This window comes from Marmota monax, unplaced genomic scaffold (genome assembly GCF_021218885.2).
Source record: "Marmota monax isolate L192 unplaced genomic scaffold, Marmota_monax_Labrador192_F-V1.1 WCK01_AAM20220418_F8-fsc00024, whole genome shotgun sequence".
Lineage (NCBI taxonomy): Eukaryota > Metazoa > Chordata > Mammalia > Rodentia > Sciuridae > Marmota > Marmota monax.
The window spans coordinates 7,316,515-7,340,783 of record NW_026695224.1 but is presented as its reverse complement, the minus strand read 5'-3'; the positions used below and the strand labels follow the sequence as shown (position 1 = coordinate 7,340,783).

The following is a 24,269-nucleotide window of genomic DNA, read 5'->3' as shown; positions in this document are numbered from 1 at the left end:
TTTCTACAAGAAATGCCGTTGGGATTTTGATTGGCATTGCATTAAACCTATAGAGAATTTTTGGTAATATCGCCATTTTGATGATATTAGTTCTGCCTATCCATGAACAGGGTATATTTTTCCATCTTCTAAGATCATCTTCTATTTCTCTCTTTAGGGTTCTGTAGTTTTCATTGTATAAGTCTTTCACCTCTTTTGTTAGGTTGATTCCCAAGTATTTTATTTTTTTTGAAGATATTGTGAATGGAGTGGTTGTCCTCATTTCCATTTCAGAGGATTTGTCACTGATATACAGGAATGCCTTTGATTTATGCGTGTTGATTTTATATCCTGCCAGTTTGCTGAATTCATTTATTAGCTCTAATAGTTTCTTTGTAGACCCTTTTGGGTCTGCTAGGTATAGAATCATGTCATCTGCAAATAGTGATAATTTAAGTTCTTCTTTTCCTATTTTTATGCCTTTAATTTCTTTCGTCTAATTGCTCTGGCCAGTGTTTCGAGAACTATGTTGAACAGAAGTGGTGAGAGGGCATCCCTGTCTTGTTCCAGATTTTAGAGGGAATGCCTTCAATTTTTCTCCATTCAGAATGATGCTAGCCTGAGGCTTAGCATAGATTGCTTTTACAATATTGAGGTATGTTCCTGTTATCCCTAGTTTTTCTAGAGTTTTGAACATAAAGGGATGCTGTACTTTGTCGAATGCTTTTTCCGCATCTATCGAGATGATCATATGGTTCTTATTTTTAAGTCTATTGATGTGGTGAATAACATTTATTGATTTCCGTATATTGAACCAGCCTTGCATCCCAGGGATGAATCCTACTTGATCATGGTGCACAATTTTTTTGATATGTTTTTGTATCCGACCTCCACTATCTTTAGTTATTGGACTCTATCACACTTTTTCTCTCTAGAATAGACAAGTCTTCCCAGAAATGTATTCTTGTATATAATATAAAAAAGATACAACTTAAAGACAAAGAATTTAAGCATAAATACATCTGCAAATAAAGCATCTTTTCTGATTTTTGCATAAACTCTGAAAAATTAAAGTAGTTAAAATAGCTTAATACTATCTTTTTATTATTATTATTATGGAACCCAGGGCCTTGTGCATGCAAAGCAAATAGTCCATCACCGAGCTATAACCCCAGTCCTCAGCAGCATTTTTGATATTTAAAAAAGACAAGCCATATTTCCCTAAGTATTAAATGTACTTACTCTAGAGAGTTTTAAAAACACCTAGCACAATTTTCAACTGGCATCAGAACAAGCTGTTCAATTCTCACTTGATACAGAAAAGCTCAGAAATAAATCTATGTGGTTTCTAAACTACCCCATTCAAAATAGTCTCAAAAAATATAAAATACTTGGGAATCAATCTAACAAAAGTAGTAAAAGACCTCTACAGCAAAAACTACAGAACCTAAAGAAGGAAACTGAAGAAGACCTTAGAAGATGGAAATATCTCCCATGCTCTTGAATAGGCAGTGTCGATATTGTCAAAATGGCCATGAATACCAAAACTATTATACAGAGTTAATGCAATTCCTATTAAAATCCCAATGCCAGGGGCTGGGGTCGTGGCTCAGTGGTAGTGTGCTCGCCTAGCATGCATGAGGCACTGTGTTTGATCCTCAGCACCACATAAATGTAAATTAAAGATATTGTGTCCACCTAAAACTAAAAAATATAAAAAAAATCCCAATGTCATTCTTCATAGAACTCGAAAAAGCAATCATGAAATTCATTTGTTAAAATAAGAGACCCAGAATAGTCAAAGCAATCCTTAGCAAGAAAAGTGAAGAAGGAGGTATCACAATACCAGACCTAAAACTATACTACAGAGCAGTAGTAACAAAAACAGCATGGTATAGGCACCAAAACAGACATGTAGACCAATGGTACAGAATAGAAGACACAGAGACCAACCCATATAAACACAGTTATCTTATTAGACAAAGACACCAAAAACATACATTGGAGAAAGGATAGCCTCTTCACCGAATGGTGCTGGGAAAATTGGAAATTCATCTGTAGCAAAATAAAATTAAACTTCTCTCTCTCTCTCACCATGCACAAAACTCAACTCAAAGTGGATCAAGGAACTAGAAATTAGACCAGAGACCCTGCACTGAATAGAAGAAAAAGTAGGCCCAAATTTTCAACATGTCAGATTAGGCCCCAACTTCCTTAACAAGTCCTAAAGTGCAAGAAATAAAATCAAGAATTTATTGAATGGGATAGATTCAAACTAAAACGATTCTTCTCAGTAAAAAGAGACAATCACTGAGGTGAAGAGACAGCCTACAGTATGGGAGCAAATTTTTACCACACATACATCAGAGCACTAATCTCTAGGATATATAAATAACTCAAAAAACTTACACCGAAAAAAAAAATCAACCCAATCAATAAATGGGCTAAGGAACTGAACAGACACTTCTCAGAAGATATACAAGCAATCAACAAATATATGAAAAAGTGTTCAACATCTTCAGTAATTAAAGAAATGCAAATCAAAACTAAAATTTCATCTCACCCCAGTCAGAATGGCAGTTATCAAGAATACAAGCAATAATAAGTGTTGGAGAGGATGTGGGGGGAAAAGGTACACTCATACATTGCTGGTGGGACTGCAAATTGGTGCAACTACTTTGGAAAGCAGTGTGGAGATTCCTCAGAGAACTTGGAATGGAATCACCATTTGACCCAGTTATACCACTCCTTGGTCTATATCCAAAGGACTTAATATCAGCATACTATAGTAATATAGCCACACCAATGTTTATAGCTGCTAAATTCACATTAGCTAAACTGTGGAACCAACCTAGATGTCCATCAATAGATGAACGGATAAAGAAACTATGATATATATACACAAGGTATAAAACTCGGCATTAAGAGAATAAAATTATGGCATAATTTGTAGGTAAATGGATGGAGTTGGAGAATATTAAGCTAAGCAAAGTAAGCCAATCTCAAAAAACCAAAGGCTGAATGTTTTCTCTGATTAGTGGATACTGATCTATGATGGTGGTGGGGCATGGGAAGAATGGAGGAACTTTGGATTGGGCAAAGGGGAGGGCTGGAAGGGGTTATGAGGATAGGAAAGATGGTAGAATGAGATGGACATCATTACCCTAGGTACATGTATGATTACATGAATGGTGTGTCTCTACACCGTATACAACCAGAGAATTGAAATGTTGGACTCCATTTGTGGTCAATGAATTGAAATGCATTCTGCTGTCATGTACAACTAAGTAGAACAAATTTAAAAATTTTTTAAAAAAGAAAGAAATCTATGTGGTTTCTACATTAAATATGTATGCTTTCTATATGTCTCAGATAGCAGTAGAGCTAGCTGGACATGCCAGCACACACCAGTAATCCACCGACTGAGGAGGCTGAGGCAGGAGGATCAGGAGTTCAAAGCCAGCCTCAGCAAAAGTGAGGCCCTACGCAACTTAGCAAGACCTTGTCCCTTGTCTCATTTAAAAAAAAAAGACCAGTAGAGCTGAGACCCTTATTTTATTTTGTTTAGAGGAAATTCATCCTATTATTATTTTTTTAAGTTCATAACATGATCTGGGTAGATGAACTGCATTAACTCTCTGCCTTAGCTCTCTTGAAGCCAACTTCTTTACCGTATATGAACCTGTGCCTGATTTGAGGGAGAAAAATACCCGGTGCACGTAAGAAGTCAACAGCAGCCAGCAACATTTAACCACATTACCCACAGGCAGCATTTTCATAGAGGAAATCAGAATATAACAACCAGTTTCCAGCCTATTCTCTTCAAGGTCAACATGGAGCTATTTGGTAGCACTGTTTTAAGTGTTTAACTTACTTAAAGCTCCCTGTGCATTCTAACCAAGAGGAATTTTTCTTTAACTCAAGTATGATATGAAGTTGATAGTTTAAAAATACTAGGATGTTGCTGGGCACAATGGTACTCTTCTAGTCCTAGCTACTCAGGGAGTGGAGGCAGGAAGATCTCAAGTTCAAGGCCAGCATGGGCAACTTAGCAAGACCTTGATTTAAACTATAAAATAAAAAAATCTGGGGATATAGGTGAGTGGTACAGTACCCTGGCTTCAAATACTGCAGTACTGAAAAAAAAAAAAAAAAAAAAAAACCACATACACACTCACACATACACATATATATACTAGGCTGTTCCTTCTCCAAGTGAAGACTTCCAAAATTTGCAATGCAGCTGTCCTTAAAACTCACACTGCTAAGTAATCTCTCTTCATTCCATAACTTTAAAAGCCATCCACATCCTGATAACTCCAGAAAAAATATGTATATACAAATATACATATGCATATATGTATACATAACCTTAATCTCTGCTGTGAACTCCAGTGATGAATTTCTGAGCTGCCTACTCAATGACTCTACTAGGATGCCTAAGACATAACTCAGATTTAACATGTTGAACTTTAACTCCTGTTTTTTTTTTTTTGGTAGTGCAAGGTATGGAACCCAGGGTCTTACACATGCTAGGCAAGTGCTTTGCCTCCGAGCTACATCCCCAGCCTTCCAGCCGTAACCCTAACTTTTGATCCACCCCCAAGATCTGTTCTTCCCTTTCAATAAATGTTAACCATAAATATATTTGGAATGCCTATTATATGTTGAACACTGCAAACAATAAGGTAACATCCCTCATGAAACTTGTGCTCTAGTACAAGGAGATAGATAACAATTCTTTCTATCAACCTACCCACCTATCTCCTTATTTACTGCTAGCAATAAATACTGAAATGACATCAATAGCAGAGTACGGGAGAAAGGAAGTCCTGAGGGTTGGAGGACGCTGGTGGTTATTATTTTACATAGTAATCAAGTTATCAGAGATCAGAATGTAGTGAGGAAGTAAGCCACGTGAACATCTGAAGAAACATGTTTTAGGCAGAGGAAACAGCAAGGCCAAAGGCTTTGAGTAGACAGCATGCATGGCATATCTGAAAAATGAAAAAGGAAGTTAATGTGGCATAGTGGAATGGGTGAGGAGGAAAGAAATAGGAGATGAATTCAGAATGATAACAGGGCCAGGTCACTTAAGACCACACAGGCGTTTGTAAGGACGTTAGCTTTTATATCACTCACCCTATTGTCATTATTTTTCATCTGCCACATCTTAATCCAAAATGTCAATAAATCCTGTGGCATCTCCAAAGTGTGACCCAAATACAGCCATCTCTCTCCATCAAAGTATCATCCATGAATTATCACTAGAATAGTGATAATCAACAGCCTCTTAACTGCCTACTTTCACCCTTGCCCCTGACCCCACTTCCCCACAAGACCTTTAAAAAGGCCAATCAGATCACATAGCAGGGGTCACTCCTCAAAAACACCTCTTAAAACCTTTCATTTCCATCAGTGCAAAAGAAAAGTTCCTACAAAGGCCTCCAGAGCCTGCATGATCCCAGCTATCCCTTGCTCCTCCCTCCCTTTACTTCTTATCCCTCTTCCCCTCCCTCACTCCATTCCTTATGCACTAATATTCTCACTGTTCAGAAATGACATGGAGTTTCTACCTCAGAGCCTTGCGCCTGCTATTCTCTTAGCTTCACACTTATTTCTGCAGCTATTTCCATGACTTGCTTCCTCACTTATTTAGGTCTCTGCTAATATTACCTCCTCAAACACTTTTTCTTACCTTATCTATAGTACCTCCATCTGCCCATCCATTCTCCCCTACCCCCAATACTTTGTATTACTAATCTATTTAATTTTTCTTCATATAATATAATTCAACATATATTTAACTCTTTGGTTATCTGAGGTCCATCTCCCTACTCTAGCTATAAGCTTCTTTAAAACAACATATTCATGGTTATTTTGTTCAGATATATTTTCCAATATCCAAGACACAATATGGTATATAAAATACCTTTAGAAATAAAAAAGGCAGATAAGTCTCAAATCTGAAGCAACTCACTTAAAGGGAGGGGAAACTCAGTCTATCAGTCTAAGTAATACCACACGATGCTGAAACTCATTTTAATAGAATTTTCTTAAATAATACAGTTTGTTTCTCCAGTTTCTTTAATGAAGACCCCAATTCAGGTTAATTATTAACATTTTATAAATCCCTACTATGTTCATCACATGCATAGGCTGTATACTATTGGCCCATCTTTTCAAAACCAAAAATTATCAGCATGATACTTTTGTTTTAATTTACAATAAATTCTCTTTTGCTTAGACCTAACTAAAACCTTTCAAAGTTGATGTTAACGAAAAGTAAATTAACAAGATAACTTTTAATTGAGAGAAGTAGGATGGAACTATTTTTTTCATTCAGTAAACAAATAAAACACAGAGAACTACAAAAATAAAATAGAACCCTCAGCTTATTTGCACCCGTATTTTGTACTCTCCTGAGATGACTCCACTCACCTTGTCAAAATGCTGTTGCAAAATGTTTTTCATCTGTACTCTTTCAGCACTCTCTGTTCCTGAACCAGAGTTCAGGCACCTTGAAAGAGTCCCAATTTCCTCTTCAGCATCCTCTCCAAGAAATATTCTTTCATCTAAATTCCCAACAGATAAAACATACTCCTCATAGGCCTTATTGATGGCTTTACTATATGGAAAAAGAAAAAACAAAATGTTCTCTCTCAAAGAACTGCCATTTCAGTTAATGTTTCAGGCCACTTAATTATTTCATTTTTTATTTACTAAAAGTTCTAATAATTTTTGAAAGTTAAATTTCATTTGAGATCATTGTTTATAAAAACTGAAGAGAATAAAACATAAGATTGCTACACTATGTGCATCCACTGCACAGGGAGTGTATCTCACTGATAGTGTTTTATAGTGTATACCCTGTACCAATCTGCCTGGTAGATGCAACTCCTGGTGAAAAGCTTAGCTATCTTTCCCAGCTGTTATAGGAACCTCTGAAAACCTCAATATTTCCACATTGTCACTTTTCACCCATAAAGTTGCAAAAGCGTGATGTGACTAATCATTCAAAAAACAATTTTCACTAAATTTAAAAACAGAATTTTTATTGCTTCCTATATTCTCTCATAAAACATTTTAAATTCCCAGAGTACAAAACAATAAAAACATTAAACTTTGAGGTTTCCTAAGTACACAATTTAAAATATTAAAACATTTTAACAGATGTACTCACAAACTCTCTCCAAAGTTCCCAGGTTCCAAAAACCCTGTAAGATTTTCTTCTTTTCCCTTGAGGAGCTATGATGAAAGAAGAGATTTTAAATTATTATATGAGTCAGGCACGGTGGCACACTCCTGTAATTCCAGTGGCTCAGGAGGCTGAAACAGGAGAATCACGAATTTAAAGCCAGCCTCAGCAAAGGTGAGGTGCTGAGTAACTCAGTGAAACCCTGTCTCTAAATAAAATATAAAATAGGGCTGGGGATGTGGCTCAGTGGTCGAGCACCCCTGAATTCAATCCCTGGTTCCAAAAATAAGTAGGTAGGTAGATAAATCATCATACGAAATCAAGTCTTTCTCTAGAAAATAATTTCTTGTTATATCTTTTTACTTACAAACCTTTTTCTCATAAAGTTTCCTAATATAGGGCTTCCAGAAATGTTCCTTTATTCCCTTTGCTTCCAAAACAAGACCATCATGTAAGGAACAGAGTTTCTCAATGACACAAGGTGGGTCAGAGGAAGGTTTAAAATCCTTAGTGTGAAAATCTTCACATAGGCCTGTGATGAAAGAAATAATAAAATGAAGATATCAGTACTTAATAAATTAAATTTTAATAAGCCAAAATGCAGAATCTAATCAAGATCTGAATAGCATATGAATGTATAGTTAACAGTGTATATGTTCCTAATTCAACTCTAAAAAAGTATATCACAACTTAAAAGATTTTATTTGGTCATCTATTTGGATATGATTAAAAATTAATTTATTGCTCTAAGACCTAAAAAAAAAAAAAATACAACTTTGCAAATAAGCTTACATTCAAACAAGAAACACCACTTCAAAAAAAAATTACAGTTCAAGGATTATATACTTAGATTTTAATTAGATTATTTATCATATTAATTTAGTTTATTCTTGTTGTAGGCTCAGCACAAGAGCAAAAAAAGAAGTTAAAGAAAAATAAAAGATTAAAAGAAAACAATGGGGGAAGCAACCATTAAAAAAATATAAAAATGAGCTATGGGTATAGTTCTGGGATGGAGCACAGAGGCAGGCCCTGGTTCAATGCCCAGCATGAGGGGTAGGGGGTGAAGGAAAGAAAGGAAAGGAGGGAGGAAGAAGGAAGAGGTAAGGAGAGAAAGAAAGAAAAAAGGGAGTTAAGAAAGAATGAGACGGGCTGGGGTTATGGCTCAGTGGTAGAGCAATTGCCTAGCATGTATGAGGCCATGGGTTCAATCCTCAGCATCACATATAAATAAATAAAATAAAGGTATTCTATCCACCTACAACTAAAAAAAAAAAAAACGAAGAATGAGAGAAAGGACAAAAAAGAATGTAGGTTGAGGGACTGGAGTTGTGTGGCTCAGTGGTAGAGCGCTCGCCTAGCATGTGTGAGGCCCTGGGTTCTATCCTCAGCACCACATAAAAATGAAATGAAATAAAGATTGTGTCCACTTACAACTAAGTTGAAAAAAAAAAAAAAAAAAAAAAAACAAAGAATGTAGGTTGACTATTCCTTTTCCAAAATGCTTGGAAGTGTTTTAGATTTTGAAATCTTCTGGATTTTAGAAAATCTGCATAGATGTTACCAGACAAGTATCCCTGATCCAAAAAATGTAAAATCTGAAACGCTCCAAAATCTGAATTTACTTTTTATTTTTGTTAGTGCAGGAGATCAAAATCAGGGCCTTGTACATGGTAGGGAAGTGCTGTATCTACCAGCCCTAAATCTGAAACTTTTTGATCATCATGTCTGAACTCAGAAAGTGTCAGATTTCAGATCACTTCAGATTTTGTATTTTCAGATTAGGGATGCTCAACCTACACAAGGAACATCAGGAGCAACTGAAGTAAGTAACTATACTAATTTTAAAAATCTCTGCTCCTGATAGACAAGGTAAAACTGTATCTGTAACCACTCCAAAATTGACAATAACTCTCTAGAATCCTACTATGGTATTATTCAACTAAAAGTAGCTTATATATTAGTTACATAAATACTTTTTAATATATACTTTATAAATTACAATTTGGATTCTGAACTGCGATTTCATAGAAATTATGTAAATTAAAGCACACTAAATGCATTGTCAAAATAATTAGTGGGTTAGGTACTATGGATTGAACCCAGGAGAGCTATATCTCTGAACTATACCCCCCAGCCCTTTTTAAAATTTTATTTTGAGACAGGACCTTACTGAATTACTGAGGCTGGCCTCAAACTTATAATCCTATTAAGTCACTGGAATTATAGGTATGTGCCACTGTGCCTAGCTCATTTTACTTATTTTAGAACCATAACTACTCTTATATAGCAAAAAATTGGAAAGAAGATTCTAACAGTAAATCCTTTTTCACCTCTACAGAGTGTGTGAGGTATAAACCCTTGCCAATGTTGAAAATAATATCAGCTTTAATGTCATCTTTGCTGAGTTTCTTTCTTTTTATAAAACTGTGCAATAAATATATATATTTTAATATTTTTATATGTTGTATAGTTATTTGTCATATGATATTTAACATGGGTAATCTTCTGTTACTCTGAATTTCTAAATGCCTTCTCCTTGTTGAGTACATATTTCAGAAACTTCTAAAGTTATCACTTAAAGACCTGAAACTCTGTGATATCTCCAAAATAAAAAATGTAAAGAGAGCTTTGACCCCTGGATATGTCCTGGATAACTATGATGATGGAAGCTTTTTCAAATAGGTCTCTGATGCTGGAAAATCTGTATTATGTATACAACCTCTAAGAATAATAAACATAATGTAGAAATCTGGGTTGCCCAAGAATCTTTTAAATAAACACTTACCTTTAAAATTAGGATTCACTAGTTCTTTACGATTAGAGCACTGAAGGGCATTTCCATAAACTAAGTCCAAAGCACACAGAAGAAGGTGATAAGAATTGACCAAATCATCACTAATCATGGGGAAATTACCTACAGGATTATAGACAGTTATGGAATTAAGTTAGCATCAACTTTACAATATTTAAAAAAATAATTTATTCCTTTATTTTAATGACACTATACAACATCATACAAAGTTGACTCAAGAATTATATTAAGTGTTTTGGGAAGTTCACATTTTGAGACATTACTCATATATTTTAATAAATTTCCTAGTGTTAAATGCAAACAAAAACCTTACTAAAAATGCCATGCATTCATTCAGTATTCATTAAATAAGTACTTACTAAATACTTAGTAGCTAACTAAATCTTAGTATTATCACTAGATTTTGAAATTTCTGAAAAGAATTATAGGCTGAGCATAGTGGCACTTGGGTAAGGTGGCAAATGACCAGCTTCAGCAATTTAGCAAGGCCCTAAGTAACTTAAGGAGACCCTTTTTGAAAATAAATAATAAAAAGGGCTGGCAATATGGCTCAGTGATAAAGCACTCCTGGATTCAACTCCCAGTACCAAAAAGAAAAAGAAAAAAGGAGAATTTATAAATTACCTCAAACTGTAAGAAACAATTTGACTTGGATATTATTTAGAAATTATGACTCATAATCAATTTCTCATGTACATACTTTAAAACCATCAGAACTCCAATATAACATTTTTAATACTTTTCTACATGATAGAAACTTATAGAAATTAATGCGACAGGGACTCAAAGATATTTAAATTACAGAGTTACTATCCAAGGTAACTGTTGGTGCTTGGTAACAAACACATAAGAAACTTAAACCTAAACTACAGAAGTGTGTCCTTCCAGCAGCGCTGCTTAAGTCTAATACTAAAAGCAAATTATAGAGGCTGTTAAATTGTTTTATTATTCTCATAAATTAAGAAATATTTCTAGTAGTTTTTTTTTTTTTTTAGCAACTTAAATTCTGTTCCTTTTTTGGTCAAATACTGTCTTTATATGCTTCATATTGATTTTACCTTCTTTTAATATCAGATAAATTCAATGTAAATGCCTAATCTATCTGGAGAACTATTTCCAAACCTCAGCATTTCCATACTTAATACCTACCCAAATGCATGCATGTATACACACTGAGCTTCATTTCAGGTTTTCTCTCCTTTCTCCCAAAGAAAGTTACCACTTACCTCAGCATATCAGGATATATGGTTCTTTTTTCATACAAATGGAAACATTCAACAATTCAACTTAAATGAATTAAAAAGAAAAAAATCTTCTGGTGTCATATGGCAAATGATCATTAATGAATTAAATTCTATACTGATATATCCAAATGAACTTTCTTGGCTTTACAGAGTTTTAATATTAGACTTAATTCCTCATATATAAAACAGGAAGTGGCATATACTGGTTTCAAGCTACAAAGCCCATCACACTGACAAGTCTAAACTTGCCACTCACATGTACTTGCCACAGGAAGAAAAAACACTAGTACTGTAATTTATGACAAAAAGCTGAAATGCCCCTGAAGATCGTCTTCTAATTTAAATTCTAGGTCTATTTCAATGTGACATACTTTCTATTCCATACCCTGACCTTATAAATAAATCTCACCTTGTGAGATACTTTATATTTCAATCAAGAAAGATAACAGCTAGTTGGAAAGCTGTTTAACCCATAGACTTGGCTAATTTATCAAGAATGAGAAGATTTGAGATTTCCTATAAAATAGGAAGTGGTACCAATTGGTTTTCTGACCACAAAGCTCTTTGTGTGACGAGCCCAAACTGGCCACTGGTGTGTACTTAACCATATGAAGTCAACAAAGATAGCAAGCAAAAAGTTACTTAGTTCAGGAATGAGAGAGTCTGGGATACTCATATGCTGCGGAAAAAGTCATCAGGAAAAGTGTCTATAGAGGCCATCATCCTACCAAATAAATCAAGAACCGAAGAAAACTAATTAAGCTGATTTCTGAGTAAAGATTCTCCTGCATCATAAAAGATCATAGTGCGGGTGGGGTGCACACCTGTAATCCCAGCTACTTGGGAGGCTGAGGCAGGAAAATTGTGAGTTCAAGGACAGCCTGGGCAATATAGCCAGACTTTGTCTCAAAAAACAAAAACAAACAAAAAACCCTAAACAAAAACAAACAACAATAACAACAACAACAAACCCACAGTGGTGGATTATAAAAGGACAAAGCTTTGGATCAAGTTGTTATAGACTGAATTAATAAGATTCAAACACTGAGTTATTTGAAGTGACAAAAAATACACCACTTCAGTTGATCAAGTGAGGGCAACAAATATTTTTTAATAGTTTTTATGGTACCAAATACATTTATTCCTAAGTACAAACAAAACAGATAAAACTCCTGAAAATCAGACATACCTTCCCAATACAATCATCTGAAAAGATTACTATCATATATAATATCAGCCCCACAAGCTAAAACTTGTTGCAGCTATTATAAAAATGGTTTATAGACTCCTAACCCTTTATTTCACACCACAGATCATGTCACCTTTATCCTACTACAGAAAGCTGCCAGACTGATGTACAGCATATCGTTCACATTTGACAGAAGACAGACTTCTTTTGTATCAAGCACACAGCTCAAGGAAGTAAGGATATCTGTCACCTAACTAGAGAAGACCAGCTATAGCCAAACAAACCACATCTAGAGACAAATAGCATGACACATCCTTGCTAGAAGCTTTCATATTCAGCATGAAATCAAGAGCCAGGAGGTCTGGGTTCAAATTCTAGCTCTGTTCCTAATACCTAGTCTCTGGGCCTCAGCTGCCTAATTTTAAAGTGAGTAAATTGAGATACCTGATCTAATAATGAGGATCTCTTCTACAAAATCTCCCCTTATCCATGGTTTCACTGTCTGCAATTTGAGATATTAAGTCAACAGTCTGAAAATATTAAATAGAAAAGTTCCAGAAATAAACACTTTGTAAGTTTTAAATTGTGCACTGTTCTGAATAGTAAAATGAAATCTGTTTTGCTGTTCACTACTCCACCCAGTGTATCCATGCGGTACACACTATCCATCCACTAGTAGTCTTCTTGGTTATCAGATCCATTGTCACAGTATAGCAGTTTTTCGTTCACCCTCATTTTACTTAATAATAACCTCAAAGAGCAAAAGTAGTAATGCCAGCAACCTAGATATGCCACAGAGAAGCCCTAAAGTGCTACCTTTAAGTAAAAAAGTGACAGTTCTTGACTTATTAAAGAAAAAAAAATTGTATGCTGAAGTTGCTAAGATCTAAAGTACAATAGATATTTTGAGAGAGACCACATTCACATAACTCTTATATTCTATAATTGTTTTAATTTATTATGTTATTATTGTTAATCTCTTATGATACCTAATTTACAAATTAGACTTTATGTTGGTATGTATAAAAAAAGAACATGTAGGGAAGGGGCAGGGGGTTAGCAATGATAATGGAATGTGATGGACATCATTATCCAAAGTACATGTATGAAGACATGAATTGGTGTGAAAATACTTTTATATAAAATTGTTTTTCTATATGTGTAGTAAGAATTGTGATGCATTCCACTCTAATGTATTTAAAAAAATAAAAGCAATTTAAAAAAAGAACATGAGATACAGAACCATGTGTGGGTTCAAGAATCCACTTAGAGGTCTTAGAATGTATTCTCCACAGATAAAGGGGAATTACCTTATCTGGAAAATCCTTCCAGTTCTATGATACTTTGTTTTTAACTTTATATTTTATTAGGCTATCTTACAGGCAAAGATATGCCACATAATATAAAAAAAAGCTATGTAACTAACCAGTTATATTTTCTTTTTTTTCCTTTAGATATCTAAGAATATTTCCTAAGTAGAAATACAGAAGACTAAACATAATTCAGTGAATGCAGATCTTGAATAAGTGAAATGGGGTGATAAGAAAGGGAGAGAAAATAAACCTAACATAACATTTGGTTAAGTATATTTAGCTGATTAAGATGCAGATAATAACTTGAACTACTCTAGGCTGGTCAGTCCTACTCAGCTGAATGACATGTCAAGAAAAATACAGTTCATAATAGAAAGTGTTTTCAGTTTTAAATTCAGAAGAACAGCTTTGGGTCCAAAAGATGTTGAGTAAGGACAAAATTAAAGGATTCTCCATTTCATAAGAGAAGATTTGGATGGTGTAAAGAATTACAAAAGACCCTTTTTAAAAAAAAAAGGTGGTACAAAAAGAATCTGGGATTCAAATCCTTAAGAAAATTTTCAGTGAGGATCTGTTCTTCCTAAGAAATATTACAGGTTGATAAAATTAATACCTGAAAATTTAAATAAGCTACTTAATATGTAAATAAATATTACTCTTTTCTTACCTTTTGCATATATAAAAAGCACCCAACAAAAATGGAAAATTTCAGACACGGTACAGGGCTGTCGCCTTTGGGGGAGGAAAAAAAGGTCATGAGACAACATAAGAATTAGAAAAAGACATCCCAAATGACTACAAATTAGGTGTGAAACAAAACCCACAGTTAGAGGAGCGATAATACCAGATTCAGCTTCACAGGGAAAATGTGTAAGAAATTCTACCCCCAACCAAACACTGTGAGGAAATAACTGGGAGCCAAGGAAAGAGCTCATCTCAGAAAGAAAAATATCTGAAAAAATGTTTAAAGTTTTGAGGTCAAGATACAGGACTAGGATTGTGGCTCAGTGGCAGAGCGCTTGCCTAGCACATACGAGGCCTTGGGTTCGATCCTCAGTACCACATAATAAAATAAAGTTATTGTGTCCAAATACAACTCAAAAATAAAATAAAATATTTTAAAAAAAGATACATAGGGTAGAAAATAAAATGAAAAACAGTAATTATCTTTATAACATTATCATAGCTAATGCTGCTTTAAGACTCCTACAGGAGGTCACCTATCCTCTGCCCCCCCACTCTCATAGCTGAGAATACATCTCTCTAAAAATATTCCCAACTACATCAAATCATAAACAGATCTTGTTAAGGTAAATTCTGGCCTTCCTACAAGCCCTTACACTTCCATTCATTGAGAGTACCTATTATATTTTGCCAAGTTGTCTGATCAGATCTGCTTTAAATCTGGCTTTCCTACAAAAACCTCTGCCAATGTTTAGACAAGATATCTATGATCTCTACATCCCAAAAGCCTTATTATAACAGGGTGTCAAGAAGAGCAAAATACCCTGAAGATGATCAGGAGATTGGGTTTAGTTCTAGTACCACCATTAGCTGGGTACATTTCTCTCCCTGGGCATTAGTCCTCCATCTGTCAAAAGTTTATTCTACTTGGATATAATACTGTGTACTTAATTCAGCAATTCCACGACAAGAATTAAAAGTCAGTGATCTGCTTTTAAAAGTAGCTTCCCTACCACAGCACATGATAAATTATTTCTAGCTTTGATTGCCCATCAAGATAAAATTCAAAATTTTTAGTTTAATATTCGAGCCGCTCTAAATTCTGGATTTGTAACTTAAAAACCCAGAAAAAAATTTGACTAACCTACTTGCTGCCAAATTTCCTCTTGCTTTGCTGCTTCTGTCTATTGTTTTTCCTCCACATAGAAGGCTATGCATTTTCTCCAAATTTACCTGTCAAAATCCTGCCCATCCTTTAAGACCTATTTCTATTTAGTCCATTCCTTACCCAACTCACTCATCCAGATTTATTTTTTGCTTCAGGAATCCTATATTCTACTATCTATTGCATTCTGGTGACTTTTGTAATAAGATGTATCACACAAACGGGAGTCTTTTTATCTGCCTCCTCACCTTGACAAAACTGTAAATGCTCAAAAGACAGAAACTATGGGATTTTGTTTGTGAATATCTGTGTCCTACATAAAACCTAACAAAGTACTTCCTTTAGGTAAGTGTTCAATAAATACTCGATGACAAACTTTCAAATTATAATGTGTGTGAGATGTAGCATACAGTCATAGTGAAGCACAGGGATTCTGCAATCAGACTACCTTAGTTTCAATAGTAACTTCACACTCATCAATTGTGTGAACTTGGCCAAATTACCTCCCAGAGGCTTATTTTCCCCATTTGTAACAATAATATCAACCTCATAAGATTGTCATGAAGATTAACTGAATGATATCTGTTTATGTTTTAGAAGAGTCCCTGCCCCCATAATAAATGCTCAGTAAGTGCTGTACATTGTTAGTATTATTGTAAGCAGAAAATGATAATAAAAAGTATAGAGTGCTATAGGACTGGGGGAGGGTAGAGTACCTTAGTAGAGCCTGGGCAAGGTCCTGGGTTCAGTACCCAGCACCAGAAAAAAAAAAAAAAAGTGATATAAAAATTTTTAATAACCAAACAAGGTGGTACAATCCTATATTCCCATTTACTCAGGAGGCTGAGGCAGGAGGATCACAGGTTCAAGGTCAGCCTGGGCAACTTGGTGAGACTCTGACTCAAACAGAAAATAAGGGCTGGGATATAGCTCAATTGGTAGAGTGCTTGTCTTGCATGCACAAAGACATGGGTTCAATCCCCAGCATCACTCTCTCACTCACTCACACACACACACAAATAGAAAATAAAAGGGCAGGGGATGTAGCTCAGTGGTAGAATGCTCCTGGCTTCAATTGTGGTACCCCAAACACAAAATTTAAATTAATTTTATAGTTTTCTTTTCTTTCTTTTTTTTGTGATACTGGGGATTGGGTCCAGGAGTACTCTACGACAGAGTACTTTTTACTTCTTTATTTTGAGACAGGGTCTCACTAAATTTCCAAGACTAGGCTTGAGTGTGTAATCCTCCAGTCTCAGCCTCCAGAGTTTCTGAGATTACAGGCAGGCACCACAGTGCCAGCTATAATTTTCTTTCTTTCTTTTTTTTTTTATAATTTTCTTAAATAGAAATAGGTAGTATATATATCCTAATAAATATCAAAACAAGTGTAATATAAAATCAGTTTCTAGACACTCCAAAGAAAAAAGATATTCTATATCTTTCTATAAATAATCACACTTGCCTTGCTGAAACACAAAATAAAACTTGTATCCAGGGTTGTGGCACAGCAGTACAGCGCTCGCCTAGCACAGACAAGGCCCTGGGTTTGATCCTCAGCACCACATAAAAATAAAAAAATTAATTTTTAAAAAATTGTATCCAAAGTTTAAAATACTTAATTTGCAAATAGTCAAACTCCCAAACTTCAAACAAACTAGACCAGCTGCTTCCATATCTGCAGTGTCAACTATATAAAACTCTGGTTTCTGGGCTGGAGTTGTTGCTCAGCAGTAGGGTGCTTGCCTAGCATGTGACACATGGGTTCGATCCTCAGCATCACATAAAAGTAAATAAACGTGTTGTGCCCATCTACAACTAAAAAACTTTTTTAAAAATTGTGGTTTGTCATATTTTCCAAAGTTTGTACTTATTGTAAACATCCTTCATAGCTTGGGAAAACTTTTCCATAATGAGAGCAAACATTATTCATTCCAGTCAAACATAACTCCTTTTCCTGCACTTTATCAACACTTTTCTAGTTCTATTTTAAACACAAATTTCCATTTCTATTTTATAGAAAATCTTTTGTCAAATTTGTATCCTCTAATTGCCCTTAGCTATAAGACAAAAAGACAATGAGCTAGAATAAGGTACTGACTTTGCAGAGCTGATCAGAAAGCACAAATTCATAATAGTTTCAGTTTCCTCTAGCCTTCTCAAGTCCAGTTTCTGTACTTTGATTGATAATATCAAAATACATGGAGAAGTCATTTCAGGGGGTTATTTATTACTCAATTTGGCATAAAAATCAAATTAAAGAATAGTCTCTATAGTCAATAATAGAAAATATTACAGTCAATATGCAGTGTATACCAAGGACAACTGATTGCTGAATACCCCAAACGTCTGATTTGTGCAGTCTGCATTTCTGGTTGATTAAATGAAAAGGGAAAGTTAATACCAACAAAGACCCCATACATTTTGCAAAATGAAAGAAGCCAAACTCTTCATAACACACAATGAAAAATAAAAATCATTATTAAAAGAAAACTCTTGGGAAAAAAATTCTTTATGAAATCACATTTCTTTTTTAACACTAACAAAATTAACAGAGGTATCAAAACTGTAACACAGAAAGACAAACACTTATTCCCAAGAAATAGATATAAAAACCTACCTCTGTTTTCTTCCTCTCTGTTGACGAGGTTGTTCCTCTTGGGGATATTTAAAAATGTCTTGAAAAATAGGTTCATATTTCTTAAAAATTACAGCAGAAACAGTGAAGTTTCTTTCTAATCTCTCAGTACGTTCTCTGAAATGTGGGGGTAGATTTGCCATGTCTTCCCATTTCTTCATCTTGTTAAAAAATTCAATTAAGCTGATAATAAAGATATGAATGAGGTAATTTCATGACTAACATAAAAAGTGAAGTATATTTATATCAATACAAACAGTTAAAAATAAACCAAAATTATTGTACTAAATTATATTACATTTAGCTGGGTGTCGTGGAGCATGCCTGTAATCCCAGGAAGGGGGTGGGGGGATGGCTGAAGAAAGAGGAATCTGGGCAATTTAGTGGAGTTAAGCAACTTGGTGAGTCCCTGTCTCAAACAAACAAAAAACAAAAAGAAAAACAGTGGCTGGGGATGTAGCTCAATGGTAAAGTATCCCTGGGTAAATCCCCAATAACACAAAAAAAGAAAATAAAAAATAATATTATATTGTGACAGTAATATAAAGTCACAACTCATGTCTTTGACTAGTTTAATATCATACAGATTGGTTTATTACTCTGATCCTTACACCTGAGATTTTTTGTTTGTTTGTTTGTTTGTTTTTGGTACTGGGGATTGATCCCAGGGCCTCATGGATACTAGGCATACACTCTGCCACTGAGTTTTATACCTACACCTTTAAAAATTTTTTTTTTTAGTTTGAGCCAGGTACAGTGGTGCACACCTGTAATCTCAGCAGCTCAGTAGGTTGAGGCAGGAAGACTGTGAATTCAAAGCCAGCCTCAGCAATTTATCAAGACCCTGTCTCTAAATAAAATATAAAAAAGGGCTGGGGATGTGGCTCAATGGTTAAGTGGCCCTAGGTTAAATCCCTGGTGCCAAAAAAACTCTTTCAATTTAGTTTTAAAACAAGGTCTTGCTAAATTGCTCAGGCAGGTCTGAAAGTTGAGATCCTCTTGACTAACTGGGATTACAGGATTGTGTCATTGTATCTGGCTACCTGAGGTTTGCCTTTTAAATTATGAAATATTTTAAAATATAAAAAAATGAACAAGAGTAACATAACTAGCAAATACTTACCCAACTTCCAGGATTAACAAATACTAACATATTGAATAAATTTTGCCATGCTTACTTCATATTTCTTTAATAACTAAAAACACTACATAAACAGTCAAAATTCCCATTTGTACTCCTCATTTTAGTCCAATTCCCCTCCTTAGTCCTTCTTCCCGAAAGATAACCACACTGAAGCTAGTCTGATTCCTACCTAAATATGTAGATCCATAAACTTAAGCACTTTTGTATGTGTTTCATATTTTATATGTAAGGAATCATACATTAAGTAGCATTCTGCAACTTGATTTTCAACTCAATGCTTATGAAATTCATTAATGTTGATACAAACAGATTTAATCCATTCATTTAATTGCTAAAAACATTCCTACTCATGAACACACCAAGACTTTTTGCATTCATTCCCTAACCAAGAGAAATTTAGGTTGTTTCTAATGTTTTATAACAAAAATGCTGTAATACCCATGTTTGTTCATGTGTTTAGTAATTTATTTAGGGACCATCCCAAGAAGTAGAGTCAGAGAACACACACCTTTGATTTTACTATCTGTTCCATGTATACACATTAAGACACAAGTCCTGTACATATAGTTGTAAGCAAAATACCATATGACTAATATTTTATTTGCCTTTTCAATCTGGAGTGTCTCCTAAAGTTCTTAATATCCTTATTTCGATTTCTCCACATTTTACACAATAACTTGCAAAAGTAAATTCTTCCACACAAGTGCCTAATACATATAATGCAAATATTTTCATTAAATTAATAAAATATAATGAATACTAACTTTGAAGTGGTAAAGGAAAACCATGATCTGGTGTCTAAATTCAGCAATCCACATGCTCAGAGAATAATGGACACAGAATTCTTTTTATCACTATGAATTATAAGTTTTTTTATTAATTATACTTCAAACTAATATAATTACCTCTGCTCTGAACAGCGCAGGATTCTTGTTAAAGATACATAATTTCCTTCAACAGTCCCTTTGCTTACAGTTGGAACAGATTTTCTGCAAGCCACATATAAGGCACATGCTAACCAGTGAAGATCATTTCCCTGTAAAATAAAGTAGATTTTTAGCTAATGAACTATGTATATTTCAATACAAAAATTCTTATGTTTAAATTGAAAGAGTAGTTTATATGCTTATAGGACATTTTATTCTCAAAAAATGGTACTGTCCCACATGCTCTTCATAAAATGTGACACATTCTTCCATGAGTGGTGGGAGGTCAGTGTTTCCTCACCTTGAGCCTGGGCAGAAGTCTATGTCCCCTTAAATTGATTAACTGCCTCAACAAATAACACAAGTTCAAGTGATACCACTTAATCTTCCAGAACATGTGCTTGGGAGTCCTATACCAACATGTGAGAAGTCTGAATACCTTAAGTCACAATGCTGAGGAGAGACCATATGATGTGGTCAGTCATATATAGAGAGATGCCCAAGGAGCTCTCCAGCTGTGCCAGTCCTTAGCAGCTCAATCCTTAGCTGCTCTGCCAGTGACTCATGAGGCTGAAGCAGGACAAGTTTGTGGCTGCCTAGGCAACTTAAAGAACATAAAAATAAAAAGGGCTGGGGATGTAGCTTAGTAGTAAAGCACCCTGAATTTAATCCCTAGAAACAAAGGGAAACACAGGAATAAAGCACAGAAAATATAAAAAAATCAAGAGCCAGGCACAGTGGCACATGCCTATAATCCCAGTGACTTTCGAGGCAGAGGCAGGAGGATTGCAAGTTTGAGACAAACTTCTGCAATTTAGTGAGGCCCTAAGGTCTTAGCAAGATCTGACTCAAAATAAAACATAAAAAATGGCTGGGAATATGGCTGAGTGGTTAAGTGACCCTGGGTTCAATTTCTGGTACCAAAAAATAAAAAAAATAAATAAAAGGTAAAATTCTATAACCAGTATTCTGTATTAAATATATCACAGAACTTTATTTTTTCATTGTACATTTACCTGAGATTCCCATCCCATGTTACCTTTGAGCATATCTGACTATAAGCTCCACAAGGGCAGGGAATTTTAGTTTTGTTCACTGATTTATTCCTAGCACCTAGAATACTGTGGCAAGTAGTAATGGGTACTAAAGAAATATTTGGTACATGAACAAATATTCATGCATTTATTAGGTGCTCTGGGCCAAGAAGAGATTAAAGTCTCACTGATCAAAAAAAAAAAAAATCGAGTAATCAAACATGTTTTCAAAATTAATTTACTAAGCCTGGTGTGGTGACACAGCTGTGGGGAGGTTGAGGCAGAAGGATCTCAAGTTTGAGGCCAGACTGAGCAATTTAGCAAGACCAAGTCTCAAAACAATTTTTTTGTTTGTTTGTTTTTAAAAGGGGCTAGGGATGAAGCTCTTTAGGAGACCCCTTGCTTAGCATTTGCAAGGTCCTGGGATCAAGTCCCAGTACCAAAAATAATAACAATTCACTAACATCTGTTGCTAAGGTAACACTAGATTTAATATGACAATCTTTATGAGTTGCAATACCTAAACTGTATGGTGACAATGCTTGTTCTAAGTTATAGAAATATCTTGAGGGTAAAATTAGAGCTTGTTTGGAGGCATGTATGTCCTTCAAACAAACAAACAAAAAGTCTTCTAGGAAAGCACCCAGAGAAGTAGCCTCTTCAGCCACATCACCTCAATATACTTCAGTAAACTCTTAAGCAGTATGCATGATGAGCCACACGTTATCTTAGTTAACCTTAAAGACAGTTCTGTGGGGTAGGTATAAATTTATCTCTAGTTTACATATAACAAAATTGAGTTTTCCGGTGGTCAAGTAATTTGTTCAAAGTCACCTAGATCTGTCATGTTCTAAAGCCATCATTACTGCCTTTTTCTGTAGAAGTAGCAATGGGGCGAGGGAATTAGTGATCACATTGAAATTCTACTAATATTAGATTTTTTTTTTTTAAGCAGTCAACAGAAAGACACATACGCAAAAGCAGCATGTCACAGTTAAATCATACCTTGGTAGCAGGCCTTCGTATTTGGAGCCTATCTGCCCTACTCTTTCCACGAGCTACATGTAAAACTACTCGAGAAAATCGAACGGCCTCACGTTTGAATGCCACACACACAGGCAAACAGCCGACAAACAATCCGGACTTCCGTGTCACTTCCCATTGGCCCATGAAGGGGAGGCGCCTACAGAGTTGACAGCCACTGGCTAGGAGGGCTATTTTTCTCTTCTGCAAGCCTCGTCTGAAGAAAGGGACAAAACACGTCCGTATCACGGCGACAACCACCCAGATCCTCAAGGTAGTCGCCGTCCTGATTCCTAGCAACAACTGGGGGCGTCTGTCTAGGTCCGGGCAGGCAGAAAGCCCATTTCATTTGGCCGGGGGAAGAGTTGCCTTAATTGGTTTACACGTCCATAAACACAGCCCGAAACTTAACGACGCCTTGACTCAAATGTCTGCAACACCTGGGCAGAGGTAATCAGGTAGAGCCGAAATTGAAAATAAATGGAGGAGAAGCCTCGAGACCCGAGCACTCCGATCCGGCCCACCGCTGCGCTAACAAGCACGAGTCTCGCCCACTCTTCCCACGGTCTGGACAACGACACCTGTTCGTTCGACCACCTTGGTGGGTGGGGGGTTAGATGATTACACAGACCACCACCACCACCACCTTTTTTTTTTTTTGTAATCGTGACCCTAGCGCATCTCAACCTGGTTGTGCAATTTTGGCGACAAAGGTGTACCCTGTCCTAAACACAAGAGCGGCGAGAAAGAGTTCACCTCCAGAGCAGCGAGAGCCCTTTAAACGCCGGTTTGCAGTACTACGGTGCGCAAAGAGGAACACTCGCTCTCCGGGGGCCGCAGACCCGGGCGCCCCGAGACCCGGGTCGGCCGGGGGTCCCTGCCGGGCGCCCGACACCCACTGGGAAGGCAACCCATCCCCGCGGCGGGGCGCGCCGACTAGGCCCAGGAAGCCCCTCGCCTCCTCCCCCGAGCGTACCTCCAGAGTGTAGCTCTCGCTCATGCTCCGGTAGCTGTCCCAGGCCTCGGCCCGCGCCGCCTCATCCATGTTGAGGCGGCTACACAGCTCGTCGAACCGCTGCTGGATCTGAGGGGTTGGCGACCCAGCCGGCTGCGCGGCGTCCTCTGCCTCACCGTCGTCCTCCTCCTCTTCATCAGAGCCTGCAGCAACTGGAGGAGGAGGAGGGGGCGGCGGCGACTGGTCGCCACCGGACGGCATAGCGCACCCCTGGACAGCTGGTCCTCAGGTGAGGTGAGGGCCAGGGCCCGGGCCCGTAGCCATTCAAACAGCAAAGCGCCCGCCCGTCAGTCGCCCGTACCGCGACTGCGTCGCCGCCACCGGCGCTTGACCTCTTGAAGGCACCCGTAGTATTGAGCATGGCCCGCTGGGAAATGTAGTCCAAACCGGAAGCTCACGGGGGCCAAAAACCATGAAGAAAAAATCAGCTTGTGTTGTTTTATTGGGGATGAAATACATGCTACTTTTTCGTATATTAAGTATATTCCCATCGTGAGACCATTCAGAAGGCTGTTCTGAAGATAAAAAGTACAAGAAACATTGACAGGAGAAGATTCAGTATCCATATACTTCCTTATCATCTGGATGTCCTTGTCCAAAATGTAACAGGAAGAGCTTATCACCTAAATTCAAACCTCAGCCTTGCTTGTAATTTCTATTTCTTTCCTATGTTTTAGTGTTATGGGAGCCTTTCAAGTAATTATTTGATTTTTTTAAATGCAGTAATTCTCCATCCTCTCCCCAACATGACAAATTTACATTCACTATGACTTATGTGTACTATCCTCAACCACCCAATTGGTCTAACTTTATTTCCTTTTAATTTTTATTATTTTATTTTCTATTTTTACATTCCTAGTGGACTTAAATCACTTTATTTCCAATCTTGTTTTTTCCACTTA

The 24,269-nt window shown here is 36.3% G+C and overlaps 1 protein-coding gene across 4 annotated transcripts in view; it reads right to left on the bottom strand.

Moving 5' to 3' along the window:
• The window catches only part of Rbl2 (RB transcriptional corepressor like 2), a 54,355-nt gene extending 30,668 nt beyond the window's left edge, over window positions 1-23,687 (bottom strand). Inside the window, exons 1-9 of one of the 4 annotated variants that reach the window (XM_046434364.2) lie at window positions 23,329-23,687; window positions 20,275-20,405; window positions 18,208-18,408; window positions 17,053-17,142; window positions 14,406-14,470; window positions 9,966-10,094; window positions 7,549-7,709; window positions 7,163-7,227; window positions 6,421-6,607 (exon numbers count right to left, since the gene is read on the bottom strand). In XM_046434364.2, coding sequence (XP_046290320.1) covers window positions 6,421-6,607; window positions 7,163-7,227; window positions 7,549-7,709; window positions 9,966-10,094; window positions 14,406-14,470; window positions 17,053-17,142; window positions 18,208-18,408; window positions 20,275-20,405; window positions 23,329-23,568 — 1,269 coding nt within the window. In that variant the 5' untranslated portion in view covers window positions 23,569-23,687. Of the gene's footprint in view, window positions 1-6,420; window positions 6,608-7,162; window positions 7,228-7,548; window positions 7,710-9,965; window positions 10,095-14,405; window positions 14,471-17,052; window positions 17,143-18,207; window positions 18,409-20,274; window positions 20,406-22,334; window positions 22,690-23,328 lie in introns of those variants that run through there. The other 3 variants (XM_046434360.2, XM_046434361.2, XM_046434362.2) reach the window with 3 other exon arrangements.
• Window positions 23,688-24,269: the final 582 nt, after the last annotated feature.